General features: G+C 70.0%; 1 protein-coding gene across 5 annotated transcripts; it reads left to right on the top strand.

The window, feature by feature from the left end:
• Positions 1-272: 272 nt before the first annotated feature.
• Positions 273-26533, top strand: JAG2 (jagged canonical Notch ligand 2). 5 transcript variants are annotated; one of them, XM_045074551.1, is made up of 26 exons: positions 273-369; positions 4091-4441; positions 11650-11707; positions 13208-13459; positions 13606-13666; positions 17243-17373; positions 17468-17587; positions 17771-17884; positions 18041-18154; positions 18294-18407; positions 18482-18531; positions 18678-18848; positions 19622-19772; positions 19926-20075; positions 20160-20273; positions 20486-20599; positions 20672-20785; positions 20967-21083; positions 21394-21421; positions 21507-21592; positions 22016-22129; positions 22235-22350; positions 22731-22979; positions 23432-23563; positions 24611-24767; positions 25029-26533. In XM_045074551.1, exons 2-26 carry the CDS (start codon positions 4103-4105, stop codon positions 25514-25516), a joined length of 3654 nt encoding a protein of 1217 aa, XP_044930486.1. In that variant the 5' UTR covers positions 273-369; positions 4091-4102; the 3' UTR covers positions 25517-26533. The 5 variants fall into 5 exon arrangements, with proteins under 5 accessions (XP_044930486.1, XP_044930487.1, XP_044930483.1 ...); XM_045074548.1 differs by lacking the exon at positions 273-369 and adding an exon at positions 3825-3890; XM_045074552.1 differs by lacking the exon at positions 4091-4441 and having other exon boundaries at positions 284-369.
• The last annotated feature ends 1179 nt before the right edge of the window (positions 26534-27712 follow it).

Genomic DNA, 27712 nt, shown 5'->3' with positions numbered 1-27712 from the left:
CCCGCAGAGGCGGTACCCAAGGGGCGCACTCAAGCAGCACCACCTGTATGCAAATGCTGGCTGGGACTCAGGTGGGGCCTCCCGGGAGCCCGGCCAGGTGAGGGACGTGCCACCGAGGAGGGGCCCTCGTGCCTGCGGCCTGTGCCCAAGGGGCTGTCAGGGCTGGGCTGTGGTGGGGTCCCGAGCAGCGCTGCCCCACCCTGTCCAGAGCCGTCCAGAGACCAAGTCACAGGGCCGGGACTCCGCCCAGCCTAGAACCAAGCCACCCCGCCTCCCCTGCTCGCGGCCCGCCTGGTGCCTGCCTCTAGAGCTCTGTCCTTCTTGGCCGACCTGCAGGCATTGCCCACAGCCTCAGAGCGGCCCTGGCAGGTATGGGAGGCTCTGTGTGCCATGGGGAGCAAGCCGGAGGCGCCGAGCCGGCAGGGTGGGGGGTGAGGGACAGAGCGCCCGGCCCCGGGTGCGGTCCAGCCCCGTCATTCTGCTCTGCAGCCCGACGGGGCAGGTCCACAGGCGCTGCTGCTGGGCCTAATGGAGCTGGCAGCGATTTCCCGGCACTGGGGGCTGGGGGGGGGGGCTTGTAACCGGAAACTCCCCTCCCTGGCCGCTATATTTAGCACCACAGATCGCAGGCGGGCGGAAGCACAGCTCATTCCAGAGCCAAGCCAGCGCTGTCCAAACCCCAGCAGCCGGCACCCCAGCCTGGTCCTGAAGGGCCCCTGCCAGCTTGGGGGCCTCCACCCTATCTCGGCCTTGTCTAGCGCCCAGCTCGGAACATCCTGAGAGCCCCTCTTACTGGGGAACTCGGAGAGGGAGCCCCCAGGCTAGGGGGCGGGTGGACCTGGGTGGGAGATGGGTGTTGGGATCCAGCGGGCCCCAGAGCAGGGATGGGGGTCTTCCTGGAAGAGGCAGAGCAACCTGGCCCAGCACAGGCAGAAGTAGGAGCCCGAGCCCCCATCAGATCCCCAGCCCTCCAGCCCAAGAGCTACAGAAATCCCTATGGGGGGACCCCAAAGGGGAGGACCCAGCTGCTCTGGGCCAGGGGGACCCAGGTCCTGCTCCCAAAAGGCCTGGAGGGAAGCAGATGGGGTCAGGCCACTGTCTCCCTAGCTTTGCAGGGCAGGTGCGGGGCACTCTGTACCCCCAAGCGGGGCTGGCCAGCAGGAAGGGCCCGGGGGAGGCTGCCTCCTTGGACAGGCTGAGCTTGAATCCTGAGATGGAGTGAGCACCCCTCACCGCTGCCTCCAGGCCGAGGCCGCTCTGAGTGGGCAGAGCCGCTGCTGAAACACGGCAGCTTCTGCAACCCGCGGCACAGCCAGTCTCTGGGCTGTTCTTCCCGCCCACAGCTGGCCACGGCAGGAAGCTTCGGGGGTGGTTGAAGGGGGGGCACACAGGGAATTGTTCTCTGGACCCCGCCTCTCGCTTCGCTAGGAATTCCCCCTGCTCGGTCCCAGGTCCCCCTGCTGCCAGGCCCTGGCTGGGTCACTGGCCCCTCTCACTTGCACTGTGGTGACCTGGGGCCTCCCTGCCCTGACCTCATCCCCTGCTGCCCCTCTCCCTGCCGCCAGGGAGCTCGGGGAAAATGTAGGTCACTGCTGTGCAGCCCGGCCCGGCCCAGTTGCTCTCTGTGCTTCCCTTGGTCTTAGCATGAAGACCCATGGAGAGGCCCCGTGGGGCCCCACACTCATTCCCACCTTAGCCTGGCCTAGGCCTGCCCCTCCCCTGCTCGGCCTCTGCCACTGTGTTTCTCACAGGCCTTCACAGGGGTCAGGCCTCCTCACCCCGGGGGCGTTTGCATGTGCCCTTCCCAGCCCGTCACCTGGCTGACGCTCGCCTGCCCTTGGGTCTTAGCAGGCCCCCGTGCGGTTCGCCCTGCCTGCCTCGCTCTTACAGTTTGTCGTTCTAGCTCTGTTTACCCTTGGACTGGGGGCCCCTCAAGGGTTCACCATTAGGCTGAATGCCGGGCAGAGGCACCCAGGGCTTCCCTGGAGAGTGGGGTAGTGGGCTTGGACAGGGATGAGCCCTGATCCCCGGGAGCTCTGCATGTGTGTGTGTGTTGGGGGTCTCCTGGCTTGGGGCCTGGAGTACATGGCGGCCTGCTTCTGGGCGGGGGAGAGAAGGAGGCATCCCCACAGTGACACCCCGCGGCCGTGGTCGCATATGGAAGGCTCTGAACACGGCTTGCCTTCTCTTATTTGGCGGCCTTGGCTGGCGTCCTGCCCCTTCACCCCGGCTGACAGAGGGGCTCAGGCAGGGAGGGACGGGCGTCGGAGCAGAGCCGGGCCCATCTCTTCGTGGCCCTCAGCGGCCCCCCGGTGCCTGGATCCTGGAGGCACTGCTTGCGGGCAGCGGCCTACACCCCGTGTGCGGGTGCGCGCTCAGGACATCCGGGCCCCTTGGCGACTTGGCCGCACAGCCTGTGAGAAAGAGCTCCTACCCCCTTCTTCGGAGCCGCTTCTCCCAGGAAGCCTTCCGTGCCTCACCCTGCCCCCCGCTGCCGCCAGTCGCGGCAGCTCCGAGCTGCAGGCAGGGACTGCACTCCTAGCACCCAGTTCCCAGCCAAGGGGCCACGACAGACTCGCCCAGTTGTCGTGGGGGTGGGGCCGGACCCCTGCGGACCTCGGGATCCCGACCCGATGTTTGCAGACGAGGAGCCCTTGGAGTTGACCGCGGGTGGGGGTGGGGGGCGGCGCGAGGTTACCCCGGCAGAGGGCAGCATGGTGATGGGGGGGGACGTGGGCACCTGGTGACCGGGACAGCAGGAGGAGCCTCTTTGGGGAGCTCCCACCTGGTCCTTTGAGCGAGCACCGCCGCCTTTTATTCTCCGCTCGCTCCCCCGCGTCCCCGCCCAAGCCCCGTCTGCGGCCCGGGCGTTCCGCGAGAGCGTGGCCGGCTCAGCCCCGCGCCAGCGCCGACCCGGCACCCAGCTCGCGCCGCGGAGCATCTGTTGCCGGGCGGCGGGACCCGCGAGCCCTGCGGCGGGCGGGCAGGGGGTGTGGGCGCCGAGCAGCGCCCCCTGCGGCCGGCGCGGAGGCCGTGGGGGCGGGGCGGGGCGGGGGGGCCTTCCCCGGGGAGGGGTCCCAGGCCGCGCCCACCCCGCGTGGGGGCACGGCCCTGATTTGTGCCGGAGGCGGCTTCTCCCCCGGGACGGCGGGGAGCGGCGGCGGCGCACTGATGGGAGGGGACCTCGGCGGTGACCTCAGGGGCGCCCCACCCCCGGCTGCCGACACCCGGCGGGGCGCGCGCGAGGGGAGGCCGCTCGGCCGCGCCGGCCCCCGCACACCGGCTGGGGCGGGGGCGTGGCGGAACCCCCGCCGCCCGGGGCCCCGGCGGAGCGCGCGCCGGATCCGGGCGCGGGCAGGAGCGCCCTCCGCCGCCTTTAAAGCCCGGCGCCCCCGGCCCCCCAGCCCCACCCCGCGGCGCGGCCCCGCCCCCTCATGCATATGCAGGTGCGCGGGTGACGAATGGGCGAGCGAGCTGTCAGTCTCGTCCCGAACTTGTTGGCTGCGGGCGCCGGGAGCGCGGGCGCGCAGAGCCGAGGCCGGGACCCGCCGCCGCCGCCGCCGCCGGTGCCGCCGCCGCCGCCGCCGCCGCCGCGAGGGAGGGAGCCGGGCCGGAGAGCGGCCGCCTGCGAGCCCGCGCCGCCGCCGCCCCGCGCGCCCGCCGCCCAGGCCCGCGTCCAGGCCGGCGCCCGCATCGCCGCCCCGACCCCGCCCGCCGCCGCCGCCTCTGCTGCCGCCGCCGCTGCCGCCGCTGCTGCCGCTGCCGCCGGCGCTCGGAGGGCGGGCGGGCGGGCGCTGGGGGCGCCGGCGCGGGCCGGGGCGGCGATGCGGGCGCGGGGCCGGGGGCGCCCGCCCCGGAGGCTGCTGCTGCTGCTGGCGCTCTGCGTGCAGGTGAGCGGGGGGCGCGGACGGGGCGCACCGGGCCGCCCCTCGGGGCCGGGCAGCTCCGCCGCGGGCGCCGCCGCTCGCGGCCCTCGAGGCTGCGCGCCGCGGCGGGGGCTGCGGGCGGGTCCCCCCCGCGCCCGCGCCCGCGCCCGGCGGCCCGACCCCGGCCCGCGCCTCCACGCGCTCTCGCTCTGCCTTATTTTTAGGCGGCGCGGCCCATGGGCTATTTCGAGCTGCAGCTGAGCGCGCTGCGGAACGCGAACGGGGAGCTGCTGAGCGGCGCCTGCTGTGACGGCGACGGCCGGACGGCGCGCGCGGGGGGCTGCGGCCACGACGAGTGCGACACGTACGTGCGCGTGTGCCTCAAGGAGTACCAGGCCAAGGTGACGCCCACGGGGCCCTGCAGCTACGGCCACGGCGCCACGCCCGTGCTGGGCGGCAACTCCTTCTACCTGCCGCCGGCGGGCGCCGCGGGGGACCGGGCGCGGGCGCGGGCCCGGGCCGGAGGCGACCAGGACCCCGGCCTCGTCGTCATCCCCTTCCAGTTCGCCTGGCCGGTACGTGCCCCCTCCTCCCCTCCTCCCCTCCCCCGGCGCCCGCCGCCCCTCCGGCACCTGCGGCGGGGCCCTGCGTGCCGACCGCGCGCGCCCGGGCGGGGCGGGGCCGGCAGGGGGCGCCGCGCGGCGGGGCCGGCCTGGGGCGCGTGCTCCGCGGGGCCCGGTCCGCGCCCGGCCACGTGGGCGCGCGGGGGTCGCGGCAGGGGCGGGGCGGGGCGGGGGGTGGTGGTGGCCGCGGCCCGCGTGCGCGGCGGCCTGCGGCGTGTGCCTGCGTCTCGTTGCGCGTGTCTGTCTTGGGGCGGAGGTGCGGGGGGGGGAAGCGAGGCGAGGCGCGGCGCGGCGCCCCGGGCCCGGGCAGGCCGCGGAGGCATGTGCGCCGCGCGTGCTGGGGCTGGTCTGGGGCAGGCCCTGGCGGAGCCGCCCCGGGCCCGTGGCCAGGCTTCGCCCGCCCTGCCGTTTCCTGGATGCCCGAGGGTGGAGGTGGGGGGCAGCTCGGGCTGGCGCCCGGGGACCTGGGCCCCCGAGGACCCAAGGTGGAAGCGTTGGCTCAGCCCTTGCTGCTGGCCCGGGACCCTCCTCCTCCCCCGCCGCACCCCGGGGAGGAGACGGCCCTGGTGTGATCTTCTGTGGCATCATCCGTTCCTGCGCTTTTGGTTTTGTTTGTCATTTTTTTGAAGGGGGGGCTAGAGCATGCCAGGCAGGCAGGAACCATGGGCTTGGGCCTGCTGGGAGGCATGGGGCTCAGCCCTGTGGACTGCCCTGGGGCAGGCAGGGGATGTGCCCGAGCAGCTGGGCGGGCCTGCCCCGCACCCCCCCTCCCCATGCCCGAGCTGGGCAGCTTTCTGAAGCAGAGCCTGCCCCCTCCCCCACATACAAGGTCTCAGAGGCAGTCCTGGGTGGGGCAGGAATGACAGACGACCTGGAGAGGTACCCCCCCCCCCACCATGCAGGAATTGGCCAGGGACAGCTAGGGTGGGCTTGGGAGAGAATCTGTGAGCAGGGAGAGGCTGGACTAGGGTGCTGGGGTATTGGCCGTCCAGCCTTCTAACCGAGGCCTTCTGGCTGGAGCGGCGGGTGAAGGGCACCAGGAATGTGTCCACCTGGTACCCTGGGCTCAGGAGAGGCTGGGAGTTGAGCTAGCCAAGCTGGCCAAGGTTGGGCCTGGAGGACCGACCCTGTGGAAGGCTGGGCCCCCTGCCCCAACCTGGGCTCTGGGTCTCGTGCTGATGCTTTTTCCTAAGCTCAGACCAGGTGGCCCTGCATGCTACCCCATTCTTGCGCCTTTCGGAGCTCTGAGCTCTAGGAGGATGGCCAGGGTCCCCTTGAGACAGGGCACCGCCCCTGCCTGCCTGGCCTCTGGGGTCTCCCTTGACCTCCGGGCCTGGGTGGGAAAGGCTGGGAAAGGCGTCCCTGATGGAGGAGGCAGAGGCAGGCCTGGGAGGGCCCCAGGCAGTTGCGATAAGCTCAGCCCCTCATCCTCACAGCGGGGCAGGCAGGTCTGAGCAGAGCCCGCAGCCTGTCATCTGCACTTGGGCCCGAGCCAGCGCACTCCGGAGCGCTACCTGAGGATGAGTTTTCTGCTTGAGCTGGCACAGGCCGGGGTGGGGGCAGGAAGGCCTGGGAGGAATGCGGCGGGGCCAACGCATGCCCCTCACGGCTCTTGGCCCCATGGGCTGGCCTGGTTTGGAACGGGACAGGGCAGGCCCTCGCTTTCCTGGGAGCCCTGGAGTCTGGGCAGCCGCCCTTGGGACCCCTTCTTGTCCTGTTGTGAGCTGCTTCCCCAGGAGGGGGCTTGGGCTCTGGCGGCCAGGGCGGCCGGGCGGCTGCCTGTTTGGGGGGCAGCTCCTGTCTCTCTGCTGCCCACGGCAGCGCATCCTGGCCGCTGGGTGCCTGGCTGGCCTGTGATGCCAGCGCCCTGGTATTTCCGCTCCCCGCGGCCACGCGGCCTTGGTTTGCTGCAAGTCCAGCTCCGTCCCGTGAGCTGGGGCGCGTTGGAAACTGTGTTTGGGCTTCCTTGGGGAGGGTGGGGGGGGGAGGGGAGGGTGGGGGTGGGTAGGCTCGGGCTAGGGAGCAGCTTGCACTCTGGGGCTCCTGGGAGAAGGTGGTGTGAGGAGGGTCTCGACAGTGGCCAGAGGGGGTAGGGGCGCCGCTGCAGGCGGGTGTGGGCAGTGGCTCCTCTTGCGCCCCGCCTGTGCCCCTGGAGGCAGGAGGCCAGGGAACTAGTCTGGGCTCTGCTCCCCTGCACACCCCTCGAGTTGCCGTTGGCCAGTCCCTAACCCTCCCGCGCCGTGAGCTGTGCTGCCAGCGGCGTGTCGTAAGGGCTGGGGTCAGGCTCTGTATCAGGAGAGGAGCGGGCTCCAGGTTTGGGATGCGGGGAGGTCAGGGTAGAGCTGCTGGTCATCTCCTGACCTGCCTCACAGATGCCCCGTGCCTACTCCTGGCCCCCCAGGAACTCAGTGACCCCATCATTGGCCTAGGTGCCTCGCTGATAGTTGACGGGATGGAGACCACATCTGGTCATGTGTGTGCACGTGTGTGTGCACGCCTCTGTGCGTGTGTCTGTGTGCGTGCTTTCTCTGGGTGTGGTAGGTAGCCGGTGGAGGGTCTGGAGGCGCCTTGTGGGTGCTGGACTCGGCGGGGCTGGCTGACAGAGGGTTCCTGTAGCAGTCAGGGCCCTGTCCTGAGGGAGGGGCCAGCGGGAGGTGCTCCCTTTCCTCCTCGGGCCGGGCCGTGGTACCTGGGTACCGGCCGTGGTAGCCCTAGGTGTCCATTGTCGTGCGCACGGTGGGTCCTAGGGGAGGGCTGTGCGTGTGTGCACAGACCCTGACAGGGCCGCCCGCTGAGATCTCAGGCCACACAGCAGGTTCTGGGGCCCCGCTTTCCCATCTGTGAAATAGGGCCATGAGGGGATCTCATGAAGGGAATGGCGCCACAGGGTGCAGGCTCGGGCTTGGGGGAGCCTGCAGCCTGACTCCCCGGCCTGCGGCATCTCCTCTCCGCGCAGTGCCCCGTGGGAGGCCAGGGTCTCTGAGGGGCTGCAGTGTGCTTCGGGCTGCGTGTGGGGTCGTGGGCCAGTTAGGGAGGGTCTGGTGGGTACTGAGCACGGGGCCTGACTCTGTTGTGCCTGGAGGCCGTGGGAGCTTGTCAGCTGTGAGTGTCCCCCCAAGACGGGACGGGCTGGGGTCTGTGGCCAGGGGTGCCTGAGCTGCCCTTGGTGGGGTGAGACACCATCCTGCCTGTGCTCCCCGTCCCTCCTGAGGAGCACAGGGCTGGGGTGGGCCTGGCCCCCACTGGCCCCCACCCCAGCCCACCCCGGAGCACGCTGGGGCTCCCCACGTGTATCCTTCCCACACCCTGGGAGGGGCCGGGAGTTCTGGCTGGCCACGCGCCGCGCCGCACCTCGTCGCCCGCTTGGTGTCAGGAGTCTCGTTCGTGGCTGTGGCGTGGGGACAGCAGGCGGAGCCGGGAGGACGGTCCAGGCCGGGGAGCGCTGGCCTGCGGGCTGGAGGCTTTGTCCTTAGGCTTTGAGGGAGTGGTTTGGGGACGCAGGCTGCAGTGGGACAGCACTGCGGGAGGGGCTGTGGTGGGGGCGTCACAGGACGGACTGCGGATTTTCAGGTCTCCTTCAGCTGTTCTGGGGTCATCTAGATGGGGTTGCCGGGGGGGCAGTCTGGCCCAATGAAGGGCTTCTCGGGGGAGCCAGGCTGGGTGACAAGCCTCTCTAATCTCCAGGTTGAGCTGGGGTCCCCATCCCCAGACCCCCAGGTGAGCAGACCCCGGGTAAGGAAGGTTTGTGTAGTACCAGCGGATTGTGGGCTTTGCTCCAGGGGTCCTACAAGGCCCACGTGACAAGGCGTGAGGAGACCCTGGGCTGGGGGTGAACCGCTCGGCAAGGCCCTGGCTGTTCTCTGGTGTGGAGTGTGGGTGTCTGGGGTCCTGTGTGGGGTGGACTTGTGGTCCCGTCCTCTGGCTGAGCCTTGGGGAGAGGTGGCCCCCTCCCCTCTCCCTGGGGACAATGGCAGCCGAGGCCCGGGCTTCTCCAAGGCTCAGGTTTCAGGAAATGTATCTGTGCTTAGAGCTCCTGGCGCCGGCACCGCACTCTGCCCCGCGGGGGGCTGGGCTGCGGACGCGGGGTGCCATGGGAGGAAACCAGGTTGGAGCCCATGGACTCAGGCGGTGGCCCCGGGGGGCTGTGCTGGGTCTCCTTGGCCATGGCAGTTCCTGGGCCCTGGGACGGGCAGCGTAGCTCCATCCAGGTCTGCCCAGGACCATTTGTGTGTCTTTGGGCTGCTGCCCCGTGTTCCTGTGTAGGATCAGACGAAGCATGCGGACCTGGTCTGGGGGGTCTGGGCTGGGGAGAAGGTGGTCAGGTGGTCGGGCTGGGGGGTCTGCCCTCGAGGTGCAGGTGGGTCAGGACGGTCTTTCCGGAAGGGGCGTGGCTGGGCATCCAGGGACTCAGGCCAGTTTGGCAGGGGGGCCCCTCTGCATCAGGCAGGCGGCCCGGGGGAGGCGGGGAACCGGGCCTGCTCCGCGCGCTTGCTGGGGAGGTCCTCAGCTGTCCCCGCCGGGCTCTCATTGCCCTGCCCCAGCCCTGGAGCCTCAGGGCACCCAGGAGGCCTCCAGCCCAGGCCCGTTGCCTCTCCAGCCCTCCGGGAACGTGGGGTTGACAAAAGCCTGTCCTGGCCAGCGGCTCGCAAGTCAGTAAGCACGGGGAGGAGAGCTCGCTGTTGGGGAAACTGAGTCTGGGGCCTGGCCTGCAGGAGGGGCGGAGGCCCGGTGCCGGGAGAGGACACCTGCCGGCTCAGGTTCTCTCTGGATGATCCCTGCGGTGCGAGTGTGGGGAGCCCAGCTGGCGGGCGCTGGGGCCCTTTTGGGTGGGCGGGTGGGGGCATAGGTAACTGGAGCCCGGGGCGCGGACGGAGGCGGTGGTAACCCTACCTGAGCGGCTGGTGAGGCGCTCCCTGCTCGCCCTGCTCGAGCCCAGGTGCTTGTCTTGCTGGCGTCCTCCGCGCCCGCCCTCGCGGCCCACTCTGCACAGGGGCCGGTCTCCGGTCTCCCGGACCCACCAGCAGCCCCTGCTCAGCTCTGCCTCGGCGACCGCGCGCCGTCCAGTCGACCCCGCTCCCTGTGTCCTCGTGCCATGCTCCTCCAGCCCCGCGGGCCTGCCGTGCTGTTCCGAGTGCTTTCTCCATCTCAGGCTCTTCCTCTCCAAGGCTGGCCCCACCCCTGTTTAGAGCAGCCCCCCCCCCCGTCCCTGCTGACCTATCTGCTAGTGACAGAGCCATGCCTGGTGCTTGCTCCAGAGTGCATGGACAGAGTGGGGCCTGGGAAGGAGCTGGGCGGGCCCTCCAGCTGTCACCAGGACTAGGAATGACCCGGGGAAGGCTGGCCCGAGAGTAGCATTCTTGGCAGAGGGAGGGAGCGTGTGTGCAAAGGCCCTGGGGCAGGGTGGGCAGGCTGAGATGCGGGCACAGCAGGGGTTGGGGGACGGCAGGGAGGGTGGGAGCCATGGGGAGCCCCGAGGGGGTTCGGGAACTTGGGGAACACACAGAGCCCTGGGGGTTGTTGGGGCTCCCGTGGGCAGGGGTGTGGAGGCGCCATGGGCTGCAGGGAGCTGGCCAGGCAGTGGCCGTGGCAAGTGCATTTATGGGAGACTCAAGAAGTGGGACCGAGAGCCTGGAGATAGCCCGACATGGCGGGGAGTGTTCTACCAGGGCTCCTGTCTGTGCTCCGGGGTGGGCATGAGGTCCTGTGGATCTTCCTGGGGCGTCTGGGGGGCTGTGCTCAGGGCAGGGTCAGGAGGGTGTATAAGGCACACAGCCCTGTGGGTGGGCCAGTGTGTCCTGGCGCTGTCTTGCTGCAGCAACAGTCACAGGGCTGTGGAGGGGGCAAGGAGAAGGTCCCTAAAGTAGGGCTGTGCTTGGCATCCGGAGGTGGTGGGTGTGGTTGATGCGGCCGGCCGTGGGAGTGGGGCCGGGGTCCAGGGAGGCCGTGGGAGCGAGGCCGGGGTCGAGGGAGGGCACGGCCTGTCTGCGGCAGCTGTGTACCAAGGGTGGGACCCAAAGGCTGGGGTCCGCGTGTCAGGGGAATAGCCCCGGTTGCTTGGCTGTGAATCGCGTTCTCCCTGGCATGGCCATACTGCAGGCCCAGGAGACAGGGGCACCGAGGGCAGGGATGAGGCTGGCCTCGCCAGTGCGGTCCTTTCTTTTGGGGGGAGGCCAGCCAGCCTGGGACCCCAGAGGTGGCCCTGTGCTTTGGGCCCCCAGACCGGGGGATCAGGGTTGGAGGGGTGGCCAGCATGTTCCCGGCTGGGCTGGAAGTACAGAAGGGCTCGTGTCGGGGAGCCCCGGAAGGTCCTGGCCGGGCAAGCTGGGCCTCCCCTCCTGCCGGAGCTTGTGGCCCGGGGTAGCGGGGTGGGGCCGCTTGCTGGCTCTGGCTACTCTGTGGGGAGGTGGGTTCTGAGGTTGCCGGGTGGCACGAACCCGCCTCATCATCCTGGGAGGAGGGGGTGTGGGGGGCAGCCGTGGGCAGTCCTGGACCTCGGTTTCCCCGTCTGTGCAGCCAGGGCCCCTCCCTGCTCCTTCTGTCCTTAGGAGGAGGTGGGCCTGTGGCCTGTGTGTGTCGCACTGGGCACCTGCTCTAGTCCGGGGGCTCTTCGGGGGCTGTGCCCTCCGCCCTCCGTCCCCAGTGCCTGGTGGGGGGAAGCTGGGGTCGTGACAGGCCGTTGTTCCTCTTGGGCCTCTGCTAGCAGCAGGACCTCATGTGTGACAGGCCCCAGCAAGGGGCCTGGGGGTGCTCCCCCCAGACCCTGGGGGGGTACCAAGGGGACCCTGGTCTGGGGCCGCTCACTTGGGCTGTGCCAGGCCTCCGCCCACCGCTCTGCCCAGGTCCCTCTCCCTTTCCTCCGTGCCGATCAAGCCGGTCCGGCCGGCTGGGTGTGGGCTGTGGGATGGCGGGAGCTTCAGTCCCCAGAGCCTTCGTGAACCTCCTCCGGGTCATTTCGGGGTCTCTTGGGATATGGCATGAGGCTGCTGCTCGGGGCAGAGGGGTGAGGTGGCGGTGGGCGCAGAGGCGGACCCTCCCTGAGCCAGGGGCAGGCTTGGGGGCACGGGTGGGGGTGCGGTGGCCAAGGCTGGGTGCGGTAGGGAGGGGGCAGGGCTGCGGGGCAGGGGTGCGGCCGGCCCCTCACTGCCGTTCCGTGTGTGCAGCGCTCCTTCACCCTCATTGTGGAGGCCTGGGACTGGGACAACGACACCACCCCAGACGGTGAGTTCGCCGGGAGCGGGAGGCTGGGCGGCGGCTGCCTGTGGGGCCCCTCAGGGCACAGGGAGGCTGACCCGCATTAGCCAGAGAGATGCCTGTGGCCAGATTCCTGGTCCTTTGCCTGCTGGCGAGAAGGGCCCTGGTCCCAGGAAGGCTGCCCCACCCCCAGGATCTCGTGCGCTGTGTTCCTCTTTGCCCTGGCTGCGAGGGAGCTCTGCCGTGTGCGACCTGCAGAGCTGTGCACGTGTCCTCCTCTGTCTTGGTTTTGTCCGTGCTGTTCTCCTGATGAGCTCTCCTGAGGCCACGTCAGGCACCTGGTGGCCTGAGTGCTCCCGAGAGGCTCGCTCTGCCTCCGTGGCCCCTTCTCTGCCTGCCTGTCCTGGATGGGGCTTGAGGGCCCCTCCCTGAGGCTCACGTGCTAGCCGGCCAGCCCGCGCATGGAGTCTTTGGGCCCTGTGGTGACAGGGCAGGGGCTGTGTCCGTGGACAAAGCAGGAGGAGCAGGGCAGCGAGCCGTGTGTGTGAGCAGCATGGGCTCGTGTGGTGAGGGAGTGGTGAGGTTCGTGAGGCCAGGTCAGGTGGTGGAAGCTGTGTGGGCCACCGTGAGGACGCTGGCTTTTCCCTGGACGTTGGAGGGTTCGGGCTGCTGCACACAGGATGCACTGGAAGCCTGGGATGGAGGCTGGTGTGGATGCGGCTGTGAATCCCGTAGGTGGCGGGGTGCTGGGCCCAGGGGTGGCCTCGGGGGGAGCAGGCCTCTAGCCACAGCGGAGTCCACGTGGAGGCTCAGGGCTTGCTGCTGGGCTAGACCTTGGTTGGGGCGGGGGCTGGCAGCAGAGAGGGGCCCCGTGGGGATGGCCGCTCTGGGGTCGAGGGCAGTGTCACCAGGGTGCCGAGGCAGGCTGAGCCCCGGGCCCCGCTGATGAGGACGCTGGGGCCTGGAGGGGCCGAGCCGGGGGCAGCGCTCAGAGGGCACCAGGCGGGTACAGGGACAGGCTGGCAGGCACTTTGGCCAGACGGGCTCTGGGGGAGGGGGAGGGTGTGAGGCCGTGTCCGGAGAGGCCGGAGCGGGCGATGTCGGAGGCTGCGGAGGCCGATGCACCCGGCATCCCTGGGCCGTGGAGCGGGGCACAGCGCAGACCGGTACGGGGCTGTGGAGCAGGTTTTCATGAGCCGCTGTGCCCAGGGTGGTCAACCTCCCCGCTCGGGGCCTTCGGGCCCAGGGGGTTCCTCTGCCTCGAGGCGGGCTGCTCGAGCTCCGGGCCCAGGCGCGTCTCAGGGCGCGAGAAGGCCCGTCCCGGGACGGGGGGGGGGGGGGGGGGGGGGGGGGGGGCTGCCGCGCTCGCCGCTGGGGGCGACCCTGCGGACGCAGGGAGAGGGTGGGCAGCCTCGCGGAGCTGCGGCCCCGGCCCCCCTCCCCCCGGCGGCCCGGCCAGTGTCCCTGCTGCCCCCAGCTCCCCCGGGCAGGCGGCCTCGGCCCGGCTGACTCTGCCGCCCCCCCAAGAGGAGCTGCTGATCGAGCGGGTGTCGCACGCGGGCATGATCAACCCCGAGGACCGCTGGAAGAGCCTGCACTTGCGCGGCCACGTGGCCCACCTGGAGCTGCGCATCCGCGTGCGCTGTGACGAGAACTACTACAGCGCCACGTGCAACAAGTTCTGCCGGCCGCGCCACGACTTCTTCGGCCACTACACCTGCGACCAGTACGGCAACAGGGCCTGCATGGACGGCTGGATGGGCAAGGAGTGCAGAGAGGGTGAGCGGCCGGCGGGGCGGGGGGCGGCCGGGCCGGGGGGGGGGGGTGAGGGGGGGGCGTGAGGGGGGCGGGGGAGCGTGAGGGGGGCGGGGGCCGGCACACCCTCCCCGGGGCTCTGCGGCCTCACGCGCTCCTCCCCGTTCCAGCCGTGTGCAAGCAAGGGTGCAACCTGCTCCACGGGGGCTGTGCCGTGCCCGGCGAGTGCAGGTGAGTAGCCCTCCTGCCCTCGGCGGTCCCCCAGCCGGAGCCTTAGCCGGGCCCTGCGGGCTTCCAGGCCATCCTGCCCTCGGGCGTCCCCCAGCCGGCTCCCCTGCACCCCCCACGCGCCCTGGGCCTCATGGCTGAGTGGGACGGCAGGGACCCGGGCCTTGCTCTCGTGTCACTTGTAGTCAGCGCAGGGCTGACAACCGTTGTCGTGCCTGGGCGGTGGCCGTGGGGCTATGGGGTGCTTCTGCGGGATGGCGGGACAACGGGCCGGGGAGGTGGCCAGGGTGAGCCCACCTCATTCTGGGGCCAGGAGCTGGCCCATGACCGGTGCCCAGAGCACAGGAGCACCGAGGGCATGGGTGGGCATGGAGAGAGGCCGAGTGGGAGTGGGACATGGGGAAGAAGAGGGGCGCTGGGGGGGCCCAGCGCTGTGTCCCCTGGAGGACACAGGATGGGGTGGGGTGGGGCTGGATAGAAGGTCCAGGGTAGCTGCTGTGTGGGGAGAGCCAAGTGGGGAGGCTGCCGCAGGGCTGGGCAGTGGTGGGTGAGGACCAGCAGGAGACGGGGAGCTGGGTGGGCCCCACAGGCATCCTGCAGTGGGTTTTTTTTAAAGATTTTATGTATTTATTTGACAGACAGAGATCACAAGTAGGCAGAGAGGCAGGCAGAGAGAGGGGGAAGCAGCTCCCTGCTGAGCAGAGAGCCCAGGACCCTGAGACCATGACCTGAGCTGAAGGCAGAGGCTTTACCCCACTGAGCCCCCCAGGCGCCCCTGGAGTGGGCTTGAAGAAGGGCTGGGGAGGAGAGCTGGGGGCACGGAGGAACCCAAGTCTGCTGCGGAACCGCTGCACAGCAGAGCTGCCACGACAGGCCAGATCGCCTGAGGCAGAGCAGGCCGCAGAGGAAGGGAGGGGGCGTGGGGGCGTCGCTGACATCTCTCTGGTCCGGGGAGACACCGCCAGAGAAGAGGAGTGGTGTGACCCAAACACGTGGACCGGGCCGGGGGTCATGCGGTCACGGGAGAGGACACAGGATGGGCCGGGGGTCGCAGGGTCATGGGGAGAGGACAGGGACCGGCTGGGGGTCGCAGGGATCCAGACATGAGGAAGATGGATGGGGTGCTGGTCAGGGCACCCTGAGAGGGAGAGGTCTGGGTGTCTTCTGTAGGCAGGGAACAACTGCGGACCTCGAGCAGGGCCTGGGTGGGGGGCAGTGGGGGGAGCGGGAGCTGCGGGTGAGCTTGTTGCCCATGTTGGGGACAGGGCAGCAGGGCAGCTGGAGGTGCCGGGCAGTGTGGAAGCCAGGGTGGGCGCCAGGAATGGACAAGGACGGCCTGGGGACCGGGGGACCCGGGGGAGGCTCTTAGCGAGTCCTTCGGAGTGGCTGTGCCCTGTCGCCGAGCTGGGGGGGGTGCGAGGGAAGCGCTGCCCCGGCCAGGGGCTCGTGGGCCCCAGAACCTCACCCTGGGAGGCAGGTTGCTGGCCTGAGTGTCCCCCGGCAAGGACAGTGAGCCCAAGTAACTTGTCCGGGGAAGCTCGTGCAGGTTTGGCAGCTGGCCAGCTCAGGAGACAGGAAGGGAGGGGTGGGGACCCCTCTGCGCGTCCTGTGATGGCTCTGGCCGGGAGGTGGCACGAGGAGCCGCCCGGCCAGCCCCAGGGCAGGGAGGCAGAGGCTTCCCTGCGAGGGCAGAGGTTGGACGTGGGGGGGGGCCCCGACTTGGCCTTCGTATGTACCTCAGACACGTGGAATGGGCCTCTGGGCGGTGCGGGGAGCTCGGCCGGGGTAAGGGGCCCCTGGTGGGTGGAAGCCTGGCCCAGGGCTGCTTCCTGTCTTGGGGGGCACACCAGGCGCCAACCCTGGGTGGCACAGGAGGTACCAGACTGGCCAGCTGCCTGGAGCGGAGCCATACCTTGCAGCCTCGCTCTCGGATCTGTGTCACAGGCGTGAGCCTGGGGACGCTGGGCAGCTGGGGCCAGGGGTCAGGACCCCGGGCGGTGAGCACTGCGGGGCTGGGTCCCGGGCGGCACACTGTGGCCTGCTGCCCCGGGTGCCTGCACCACCCTCATGCTGGGCCTAAGCAGCCAGGGCGGGAGGGCGGCGGGAGGGAGGCGGCCCTCCTGGCTCCCCTAACCCTGCCGCTCAGGGCCCCAGGAGCCATAGGTGTGCCCCGCCCACTCGGTGGGGGCAGCCCAGCTGCCGCGGGTGGCTCAGGGCTCAGGTTTCAGGACCGGACACCCCCCACCGGATGCTGCTGCGGAGATGGGCCTGCCTTCCTGCCGCCTCCTCCCTGGGCTTCTGGAGCCACAGGCCAGGGAAGCTGGGGGGGGGACGACTGCGGCTGGTGAGGGCTGCCCCACCCAGGGCTGAGAGCACATCCTCAGGGCCCGCAGGGGTCTGGGTGCTGTGCTTGGTGTCCTGGTGGGTGACCCAGCGCGGGTTCCTCACAGCACCTGGAGGGCAGGTTCCCTGGGGGATGTGCAGCTCTTGTGCCTGTGGGCCCTCCCGGCACGTCTGGGCGGGATACTGGAGCCCCGTGTTCCAGTCTGGGCTTCCCTGTGGCCTGCCGCGAGCCTGGCAGCAGCCCTTGGCCGTGGAGCTCGGGGCAGCCCAGGAAGGGGCTGTTGGCTCCCTCCTCACAGAAGGAAGCTCGCGCGGCAGGCGGCACGGAAGGGACTTTGCGAGAGGGGGGTTGCTTTCCTCAGCACCTTCCGGTTCCAGGAAGGGGGTCCCCAGGGGGGTCCTGTCCAGGGCCTGGAGGGCAGCCTCCTGGTCCACAGGGAGTCCGCTGCAGGACGATGGACAGCAGTGCCCCCGAGTCAGGCTGAGCTCTGGGCCCTTGGAAGGCCTGCCCCAGTGGGAGTGGGGCCTGCATGAGTGGCCTGGTGCCCTTGGTGCCCCAGCCGCCGGTCTCTCCTCTTGAAGGACTTCCCAGAGAGAGTCTTGGCCCATCGCTGGAGGCAGGGCCAGGCCTTGGGGTCGTGGCTTTGGAGCCAAGAAGCCTGTCTAGGCCATTTGCCAGGGACAGGTGACTCTTCCTGGGTCAGGAGTGGCCCCGTGTGGGGCACGTGCTGGGGCCTCCGTGTCCCCATCTGTGAGGCGGGCCCTGATGGGGCTCCATGGGGAGACAGTTCCTGTCCTTGAGTTCCAGGTGAGGTCGCACACGGTGCCCGAGGTCTCAAGAGCCGGGGCTGAGCCCAGAGCCCTCTGCTGACGTCCCACCGGCCTGCCTGGCTCTGGGCGTGACCTGGCCGGTGGCACCTGGCGAGCTGGAGCTGGCACGCCTGTTCCTGGGGTCCCGGCAGGGCCTGTCTTTCTCGGCGCTCGCTCTTGGGGCCCTGCTCCAGGGTGAGGCCCAAAATAGCTCAGGGAGGAGTGGCTGGGCAGCTGCGGCCGGCCATCCGAGGCCAGCGGCCGGGAAGTGCCCGTGAGGGTGCCGTCACCCCCGCCTGGCCCGGGGCCGGCTCCGCTTCAAAGGCTGCGGCCGCCAGCCCTGGGCCGGCCCGTGACACTCTGCGCCTGCGTCCGGAGCCAGCCTGGAGCCTCCCCGGCCAGCCTCACGCTCCTGGCCTCCCGCAGGTGCAGCTACGGCTGGCAGGGGCGGTTCTGTGACGAGTGTGTCCCGTACCCCGGCTGTGTGCACGGCAGCTGCGTGGACCCCTGGCAGTGCAACTGTGAGACCAACTGGGGCGGCCTGCTCTGTAACAAAGGTAGCGGCGGCCGGCGGGGCCAGAGCGCGACGCCCCATGGGGAAGGCGGGTGGGGGGGGCGGGCGGGCCTCTGAGGACCCTGTGTTGCCCCCAGACCTCAACTACTGTGGCAGCCACCACCCTTGTGTCAACGGGGGCACGTGCATCAACGCCGAGCCCGACCAGTACCACTGCGCCTGCCCCGACGGCTACTCGGGCAAGAACTGCGAGCGGGGTACGTTGGTCGCCGGCGGCTGGCGTTGGGCTGGCGGCTGGCCGGCCTGGCGTGGGGGGACCGGTGCCTCTGGCCTCTCGGTGTGGGAGGCCCTCCCAGACCCACACCCTGGGGCCTCGGGGAAGGTGAGGAGCCGGGGCTGCCACATGCCCAACCCCAGCCCCGCCTCTGGTCCCCGTGCAGCTGAGCACGCCTGCGTCTCCAACCCGTGTGCTAACGGGGGCTCCTGTCACGAGGCGCCCTCCGGGTTCGAGTGCCGCTGCCCGTCAGGCTGGAGCGGGCCCACCTGTGCGCTCGGTGAGTGCCCGCTCGCGTGAGATGGGGGCTCCGGACTGGCCTCGGGGAGCCGGGATGGGGCAGGGTGGTTGACGCCTGATAGCCTGGGGTGGAGGGCCAGGCCCATGGCCGCCTTCCTCGCAGCCCAACCCCACGCCCCTCCCTGTCCCTGCACAGACATCGACGAGTGCGCCTCCAACCCCTGTGCGGCGGGAGGCACCTGCGTGGACCAGGTGGACGGCTTCGAGTGCGTCTGCCCTGAGCAGTGGGTGGGGGCCACCTGCCAGCTGGGTAAGGGTCCCGCGGGGCTGGCGCGTGCATGGCCTGTGTGCTGCGGGCGTGTGGCGGCTGCTGCTGGGGCTGCGGGGCTGCGGGCGCCAGGTGTGCGAGCAGGGGGCGCTGAGCCCCATGGCCCCCTTCTCCTCCGCAGACGCCAATGAATGTGAAGGGGAGCCGTGCCTTAATGCTTTTTCTTGCAAAAACCTGATTGGTGGCTATTACTGTGACTGCATTCCGGGCTGGAAGGGCGCCAACTGCCACATCCGTCAGTTTGGGGGGCGGTGGCGGGGGCGGGGCCGGCGGCGCAAGGACCCTTGTGACCCCGCCCCTTGTCCCCAGACATCAACGGTAACTGTCGTGGGCAGTGTCAGCATGGTGGCACCTGCAAGGTGAGACGTGGTCCCCCTGCCCTGCGCGCGTCGGGGAGGGCCAGGGGGCGGTGCTGCCCCTGGGGTGGGAGGGGTGGCCTCGGGAAGCTCAACCCCCTGCTCCCCGCCCCCTTCCCCGTCCCCTGCCTTCCCTCCCCCTGCTCCAGGACCTGACCACCGGCTACCAGTGTGTGTGCCCGCGGGGCTTCGCCGGCCGGCACTGCGAGGTGTGGCTCAACGCGTGTGCCAGCGACCCCTGCCACGGAGGCCTCTGCGAAGACCTGGTGGACGGCTTCCGCTGCCACTGCCCCAAGGGCAAGTCCGGGCCCCTGTGCGAGGTGAGGCCCAGGCCGCAGCCCCAGGAGCTGCAGGGCACACCGTCATCCCCAGGCCGCCCCCGTGAGCGGGACAGCCTGCAGGTGGGGTTGGCCGTACAGGGCATCCTGGGCTTGGTTCTGGATGGAGACCTGGCCCCAGAGCTGGGGAAGGGCCACAAGGTCACTCTCGTCATGACAAGTGCCTCCTGCTAGGGTGGGCTGGCTGGCCAGTTGGCCGGAACAGTCTTGATGCAGTCGAGCATGGGAGCAGTGTCAAAGAGGGGCCCTGGGGGGGACGGGGTGCCTGAGGGTGCCTGTGTCCCTCCTTAGCGCCTCACAGCCCCACCTTTTCTGACCTGCCCTAGCCTTTGGGGGTACAGGACACCAGGGGCAGGGCTCCTGACCAACAGGCTTTCTGGGGCCCTTGGTAGAAGTTCCTCCCCCAGCCGTGGAGCTGGTGGTGACACTTTTGGGAAAGCCCCGCATGCTGGGCCCGGGGCGGCTGTGCTGGCTGGGGAGGGGGTGAGGAGCCGGCTTTCCTGCCGCAGGAGGGCCGAAGGCCGGACGCTGCCTGGTGAGCCAGAGGAAGCGGCCGCGGCGGAGGGTGGTGGGAGGGGCCTGGTGACCTGCAGGTGTTTCCGTCCAGCTGCTGGGCCTGGACCGTCTCGGGTGGGCGGTCCTGCAGGCTCTGGCGGCAGAGGCCTGGGTGCGCCGGGGCCGGGCCTCCGGGAGTCCTCGCAGGGACGGCCGGCGCGGCGGGGGCCTGGGCCCTCACGGCTGCTCCCGCCCCACAGGTAGACACGGACTTGTGCGAGCCCAGCCCCTGCCAGAACGGGGCCCGCTGCTACAGCCTGGAGGGCGACTATTACTGCGCGTGCCCCGACGACATGGGCGGCAAGAACTGCTCGGTGCCCCGGGAGCCGTGCCCGGGCGGGGCCTGCAGAGGTGGGCGGGGCCCGAGGGAGGTGGGCGGGGCCTGCAGCCGGAGCTGGGGTCCGGGGGCGGGGTCGCGCCCGCGCCCCGACCCCTGCCGTTGGGGTGGGGTCGGGGCGGGTGTGGGGCGTCCTGGGCGCCCTGACCGCGCCCCGGTGTGCGCAGTGATTGACAGCTGCGGGCTGGAGGCGGGGCCCGGGGCGGCCGGCCTGGCCCCCGGCGTGTGCGGCCCGCACGGGCGCTGCGTGAGCCTGCCCGGGGGCAACTTCTCCTGCGCCTGCGACAGCGGCTTCACGGGCGCCTACTGCCATGAGAGTGAGTAGCCCGGGAGGGGCGGGGCGGGGCGGGACGGCCCCGGGACCCCCTGCTCACCCCGCCCCGCCCCGCCCCGCCCCGCAGACATCGACGACTGCCTGGGGCAGCCCTGCCGCAACGGGGGCACGTGCATCGACGAGGTGGACGCCTTCCGCTGCTTCTGCCCCAGCGGCTGGGAGGGCGAGCTCTGCGACACCAGTGAGTGGCCCGCGCCGCCCGGTGGTCCCGTGCCCAGTGGGTCCCGGCTCTGGGTAGTTGGCGCCCCAAAGGGACCTGGACGGGGCGGGGGGGGGGTGCCCTGCAGGTGTCTCTGGTCCCGCCTCTCTTGCTCTCCCTGCCCCCACCCCACCCCACCCCCCAACCGCCCCTGAGCGCCGGCGACCCCCGCTGACCGGCGTCCTCGCCCCCAGATCCCAACGACTGCCTTCCCGATCCCTGCCACAGCCGCGGCCGCTGCTACGACCTGGTCAACGACTTCTACTGCGCGTGCGACGACGGCTGGAAGGGCAAGACCTGCCACTCGCGTGAGTGCCCCTGGGCCCCTGGCGCACGGGCGCCGCCGCGCGCATGCGCACTGAGCAGCCGTGTGCCCACAGGCGAGTTCCAGTGCGACGCCTACACCTGCAGCAACGGCGGCACGTGCTACGACAGCGGGGACACCTTCCGCTGCGCCTGCCCCCCGGGCTGGAAGGGCAGCACTTGCAACATCGGTGGGTGACCAGGCGGGGGAGCCGGGGGTCAGGCACCACACTCCCCCACCCGCGCCCCAGACCACCCGCCGGGTCCTGCCCCTGGTCGCGTCTGCCCTGGCCCCTGGGGATCTGCAGCAGAGGCTCCGCGCAGGTCCACGGGCAGACAGTACGGCTCTCTTCGCCCCTCTCCCCTTCACAGCCCAGAACAGCAGCTGCCTGCCCAACCCCTGTGAGAACGGGGGCACGTGCGTGGGCAGCGGGGACTCCTTCTCCTGCATCTGCCGGGACGGCTGGGAGGGCCGCACCTGCACGCACAGTGAGCTCGTGGGTTGGGGGCTGCAGAGGGAGGCCCCGGGGGGTGGGCCGTAGCCTGGGGGTGGGAACCTGGGCCTCATGGCCCGGCCCCTAGACCTGCTCCTCGCCCCTGTCTGCCCGAGTGACAGGTCCTCCTGGAGCTAGCCGCCCTGGGCCCCGCCGCCCTCAGCCTCCCTGTCCGGCGTCAGTGGGCTGGCACAGGCAGTGTGTCCAGGCCTGGACCTGGGGGTGCGGGCCGGTGTCCAGGCCTGGCCCTGGGGGTGCGGGCCGGTGGAGGTGTTGCCGACCTTCCTCTCTCTTCTTGCGCACAGACACGAATGACTGCAACCCCCTGCCTTGGTGAGTGGCAGCCCCGGAGTCCGGCTGACCCCGGGGAGTTCGGCCTGCGGGGGGCCCTCCCTGAGACCTGCTCTCTGCCCCGCAGCTACAACGGCGGCGTCTGCGTCGACGGCATCAACTGGTTTCGCTGCGAGTGTGCCCCCGGCTTCGCGGGTCCCGACTGCCGCATCAGTGAGGCGCCCCGGGGGGGCCTGGGCAGGGAGGGGGGGTGCCGTGGGTCCCGACTGCCACATCGGTGAGGGGCCCCGGGGGGGTCCTGGGGTGGGAGGGGGGTGCCGCCAGGCCCAGCCCACCTGTATGTCTGGGCCTTGCCAGCAGTGCCCTCTGCTCAGCTGGGGTGGCCCTGTGACAGCAGCGGTCCCCAGGGTCTCCTGGCAGGTCCCATGCCAGAGGCGTGTGGAGGACGGGGACAGGCACTCATCAATACCCTTGACCACTGGCAGAGCCCCCAAGGGGCACACTCGTCAAGACTGGGGCTGGCAGGGTCTCCGCCACTTTGCACGGCTTCCTGTGCTGGCCCGAGCGTCCTTCTGGGCCCCGCGTGAGGGCACTGGCCCCCCTCACGGCCTCCTGAGCCGGCCACTTCCTCCGCAGACATCGATGAGTGCCAGTCCTCGCCTTGCGCCTACGGGGCCACGTGCGTGGACGAGATCGACGGCTATCACTGCAGCTGCCCGCCGGGCAGGGCTGGTCCACGGTGCCAGGATGGTAGGCGGGGGGCACCGGCCCCAGGGGGGCCATGCCACCAGGGGCGTGGGGAGGACCTGGCCTCTGGTCCCAGCTGCAGACGCCCCCAACTCCTTCTCCCCACAGTGATTGGATTTGGGAGGCCCTGCTGGTCGCAGGGGGTGCCCTTCGCGCACGGGAGCTCCTGGGTGGAGGACTGTAACGGCTGCCGCTGTGTGGACGGCCGCCAGGACTGCAGCAAGGTGTGGGGGCCGCCTGGGAGCCTCCCCCTGGCCTGGGAGCCCCGAGGGCTGCCGCTGCGGGGCTGTGGGGAGCCGCGTCCACTCCCTCCGCTGGGCCTGCCGGGAGGAATGCTCTGGGGCAGGCCCTTCCTCTCATGCAGCTGGGGAGACGGGGAGACAGAGCTGGGCGCCCTGACTGGCCTCCTCCTTCTTGGGGCACCCCCTGCTCCAGGGGAGGCCTGTCCTTATTCTGAGTCTGTCCCGGGAGGCTGTGGAGAGGCAGGGCACCCTGGGACTTGCTGACCGCAGCCGTGTCTTTCTCTCCTGCACGGTGTCCGTGTGTGTCTGGGGGTCTTCGTCTGCGTACGCCTGCGTCCGTCCTGTGTGCGTGCCTGACCCAGGTGTGGTGTGGGCGCAGGCCTTGCCTGCTGGCCGGCCGGCCTGACACCTTGAGTGCCCAGTGCCCGCCGGGGCAGCGGTGCCAAGAGAAGGCCCCAGGCCAGTGCCTGCAGCCGCCGTGTGCAGCCTGGGGGGAGTGTGGCACCGAGGAGCCGCTGCTGCCCGGCACCCTGTGCCTGCCGCACTCCAGCCACCTGGACAACAACTGTGCCCGCCTCACGTTGCACTTCAACCGCGACCAAGTGCCCCAGGTGAGTGGTCCCGGGAGGGGCACACTGACCGGCTGCAGCCCCCCAGCGCCGCCAGCCTTTCTCGGAGGGCCCAAGGGGCCGCGCAGGGAGTCGGGCCCTGTGGGGTCCAGAGGAGGGAGAGTTGGGCCCCGTGTGCACTCGGGGTCAGGGGAGGAGGGCTGAGACCAGGTGAGGCCCCCGCCCGCCTCGGGCCTGCAGGTCGCTCCCCTCCGGCAAGGAAGGAAGACGGGGCCGTGGGGCACCACCAGGCCTCAGCCGACCCGACTTGGGCTGGCGGTCTGCTTGCTGGGCGGGCTGGGAAGTCAGCTCCTTCCTGGACCCCCGATCCCTGGCCTGCTCCTCATGGGCCCGAAGGTGTGACCTGCCGTGTGCCTGTGGGGCCAGCGGCAGGATGGGCCGCCTCGGGTCCGTGCCTCCGGGACCCCGCTCACGTGCTGCTTGTCCCCACCCAGGGCACCACCGTGGGCGCCATCTGCTCTGGGATCCGTGCCCTGCCAGCCACAAGGGCAGTGGCCCGGGACCGCCTGCTCGTGCTGCTCTGTGACCGGCCGTCCTCGGGGGCCAGCACGGTGGAGGTGGCTGTGGTGAGTACTAGGCGAACGGCTCGTCACTTCTGCCCGCGTCCCTTCTCCAGAGTCCGTTCTGTCTCTCTTCTTGGGAGGTGCTGGGGACAGAGGCCCAGGCCAGGCTTGTCCCCAGGTGGCTGAAGGCAAAAGGTGACTCATGGACCCAGGACTTTGTTCCTGTGTGCCTGTGCCTTGGGAGTCCAGGACACTCTGTGCCCTCACTGCGGGCTGGCGGGGCCAGGCTGGGTCGGGTCACCTCTCCCGTCTGCCGTAATGAAAGACAGGTCCGGAGCAGCAGACAGAGAGCAGGGAAAGCTGATCTGCAGGTGAGGGGCGTGGAGGGAAGGTCGGGGAGGCGGGGTCCTCGGAGGCCAGGCTCAGCTGCAGGAGCAGGTGCCAGGAGTCACCCAGGGCCGGCTCGCAGGCCGGGGATTTCGGAGGCAGTGTCGACAGAGTGGTAGCTGTGACACGGGACTCGGTCTGAGGCCCTGGAGGCCAGGGCTCTGAGCAGGGGTCTCTGGAACTGTGGGGGGCCCCCCAGGGTCTGTGGTTGAGGCTCAGGGGCAGCGCGGAGAGGGAAGCCCAGGGTCCAGGGTCCAGGGTGGACGGTAGTAGGGCGTGGCAGGGAAGGGGGGAGAAAAGGCAGGGCGGCTCCTCAGGGCGCTGGCCGCTGGCCGCCACTGGCTTGTTGGGCCACGGAGGCAGAGGCGGGTACTGTGGCCAGGGATGTGTGGACAGAACCCTGGAGCCCTTGGGTGCGGCCAGTGGGGATAGTTGCCTGCCGGGGAAGGAAGGCTGGTTGCCTGTGCTCGTCCCCGATGCAGGTGGTCTGGAGGAAGGGTAGGCGAGGCCACACCTGCCACCTCGGAGCCACGTGGTCGGGGTCGTGCCTGCTGCAGGCCTGTCCTCCGGCCGGTGCCCCAAGAAGCCCCGGGGCCCTCAGCCACCTGCACCCCTCTTGGCAGCTGGCCACCAGCCTTGGTGTTCCCCGGTCTGGGCACGGGGCGGGCAGGCCGTGCTGGCGCCTGTGGCCAGCGGGGCCTCTCTGTGGTGTCCTCCCCGCAGTCCTTCAGCCCTGCGAGGGACCTGCCGGACAGCAGCCTGGTCCAGAGCGCCGCGCACGCCATCGTGGCGGCCATCACCCAGCGGGGCAACAGCTCGTTGTTCTTGGCGGTCACCGAGGTCAAAGTGGAGACGGTCGTCGTGGGCAGCTCTTCTGTGGGTGAGCGAGGGGGCCTGGGCCTAGTGGGACTCGTCCCACACACGTGGTTCAGAGGGACGGGGCCAGGCTGAGCGCAGGTGGCGGGGGGGCGGGGGAGCTGCCAGTTCCCGGGCCCCGCCCCCTCCCCCCGGCTGCCCCTGCACCTGCTGTCCAAGCCCCTCCCCTGGGTCCCTCCCCCTCAGGCAGGAGCCAAAGGACGGGCATCCCAGGCCTGGGCGTGTGCCGGTCCCCGCACCCGGCCACCCTGTTCGTGCCCCCCAGGCCTGCTGGTGCCGGTGCTGTGCGGCGTGTTCAGCGTGCTGTGTCTGGCGTGTGTGGCCGTCTGCGTGTGGTGGACCCGCAAGCGCAGGAAAGAGCGGGAGAGGAGCCGGCTGCCGCGGGAGGGCAGCGCCAACAACCAGTGGGCCCCCCTCAACCCCATCCGCAACCCCATCGAGCGGCGGGGCGGCGGCGGCCTGTGTGGGGGCCACAAAGACGTGCTTTACCCTTGCAAGAACGTCACGCCCCCGCCGCGTAGGGCGGGCGAGGCGCTGCCCGGGCCCGCGGGCCGTGGGGACGTCGGGGAGGAGGAGGAGGAGCCCGGCCGCGGCGAGGGAGACTGCCCGGAGGCCGAGAAGTTCCTCTCGCACCAATTCACCAAAGACCCCAGCTGCTCTCCCACGAGGCCGGCCTCCTGGGCCTCAGGCCCCAAAGTGGACAACCGTGCGGTCAGGGCCGCCAGTGACGCGCGCCGCGCGGGCAAGGAGTAGGGCAGCCCGCAGCGGGGCCGGGGCCCAGGGCCACCCGCAGCCGTAGGAGGCCGAGGCCGTGTGCATAGTTTCTTTATTTTGTGTAAAAAAACACCAAAAACCAAAAACAAATGTTTATTTTCTACGTTTCTTTAACCTTGTATAAATTATTCGGTGACTGTCCGGCGGAGAACAGTGGAGTATTCTCGGATACTTGCTATTTTTGTAACGTTTCTGTGTGTGGCACGCGCTGTGTGGCAGGAGAGCGCAGAGGGTGTCTGTGTCCCCACCAGGTTGTCTGTTACCACGGTGGTGCACTGTTTACAGAATCTTATTATTCCTCATTTGGTGTCTCAGTGGCTCCAGGCCAAAGAGCCAGTGGGACCCTTGGCTGTTGGCGTGGCCCGTGGCGTAGGTGGGACCCATGGCTGACGGAGTGGCCTGTGGTCGTTGGTGTGGCCGGTGGCGTCGGTGGGACCGGTGGTGTCCGTGTGGTCCGTGGCGTTTGGTGGGACAACCCAAGGCTACTGGTGTGGCCGGGGGCATCGGTGGGACCGGTGGTTGACAGTGTGGCCTGTGGTCGTCGGTGTGGCCCGAGGCTCTCGGTGGGACCTGTGCTGTGTGGCACGGCCAGTGGCTGTCGGCGGCACCTGCGGTGGTCAGTGGGGCTTGAGGTCCTCGCAGGGGCCCACGGCAGACGCTGGCTGGCTCGCTGGCAGCTCGCTGGCTCGCTGGCAGCCCCTTCCCCGCGCCGTCCTGGCCCGCTTCCGCCTGGGCCCGTAGAGATCTTTCAACTGTGTTTCCGGAAGTGCCCTTCCCGGCTGCTCTGTTCTCCCCGGCACGGGGGCAGAACGGAGCCCGCGACAAGTGCCTTCACACAGACCCTCCCCTGGCGGCTGCCAGCGTCCGTGGGCTCCAGGCCGCTGCCCCCCTGCCGGCCCCGGCCCCCTCCTCGCGAAAGTGCGTTTTTGTAAATATGTACATATTAAATGAATCACTCTGTATATTTGATTTAATAACTTAAATGTTTTGGCCTTCCTTGTTCTCTTTGGTGCTTGTTTTCTGGACGTGTTTTCCGGCTCGCGTGTCGGGCGCAGGCGGTGGCGGCCACAGGCAGGGAGGTGGTTCCCTCGGGCGCCTGAGGCCGTGAACATGTCGCTGTCCTGTGTGGTCGACTCGGGCTTGGGGGGAGCTTCCCGGGAAGCGGAGGCAAGGAGATGCTCTGCAGTCCCCACTAAAACTGCTAAAAAAAAAAAAAGCTTTATAAAACCATTTTAAGTTGCTTATCCATTAAAAGCTCTTAAAGTTTTAGGAAATTCCCAAGTCAAGCCTCGAGAGAGTGAAAACACGAGGCTGGCAGCCACCGTCGGTCTGCGTCGGCGTGGCTGGCCGGTGGCGTGGCGGCGGCCGTGGGAGACCCACCCAGATGCCACCGTGCACCGAGCTCGCGCTGTTTGCTCTCCCTCGAGGGAGTGGGTGGGCACAAGCCGAGAGGCAGAGCCAAGACCCGGTGTTGGGCCGCAGCGGGGGGACACGACTGCGGACGGCCCGGGAGTGGACTGTGAGGGGCTGCGTGTTTCCTGCTGCACGGGGACGGGTCCCACAGCCGTCCGGTCCCCGGTTCCCCAGGGGCCACATGAGGAGCGGTCTCTCGAAGACCCAGTCGGCCCGTCTGCTCCCGTGCCGTGTGCGAGGCCAGCTCTGCAGGAGATCCTGCTCTCTGGACGGGGACAGGGCAGTGGCAAGCCCTCATCCCGCTCACCTCCAGGGGCTCGTCCCGCACGGCTCGGGTGGGATGAGCCGGTGGAACGTCTGCCTCGGAGGAGGCCTGGTTCTGGCCCGACCCCTGCAGACATGGACCTCAGGCCCCTCGGTGCCTGGTCGACGTCTGTGCGAGTGGTTTTGTTCTAGATCTCTAAATGCATCGGAAGTTACATTTCAAGGTCAGGGAGCCCACGGAGCAGACTACGCCCGGGCGCCCGGCACAGCGAGCAGAGCCATTAGAAGGAGCCGCCCGGCGCGTCAGGTGTAGTCAGGGGTCGGCCCAGGCAGGAGCCACACGTGCTCCCGCGGTCAAGAAAGGAACAAAGCACGGCCTGGGCCTGTGGACGGAGTGTGGAAGGGAAGCAGCCAGTATCGCCGTGTGTGCCAGCAGGGCCACGAGTGGACCACCCTCCACCGAGGTGCTGGGTCCCAACACTACCCCGTGGCCCCAGA

Source organism: Mustela putorius, unplaced genomic scaffold (genome assembly GCF_011764305.1).
Source record: "Mustela putorius furo isolate JIRA1106 unplaced genomic scaffold, ASM1176430v1.1 tig00000129_pilon_pilon_pilon, whole genome shotgun sequence".
Lineage (NCBI taxonomy): Eukaryota > Metazoa > Chordata > Mammalia > Carnivora > Mustelidae > Mustela > Mustela putorius.
The sequence above is the reverse complement of the archived record's forward strand: the minus strand, read 5'-3'. Positions and strand labels throughout refer to the sequence as shown.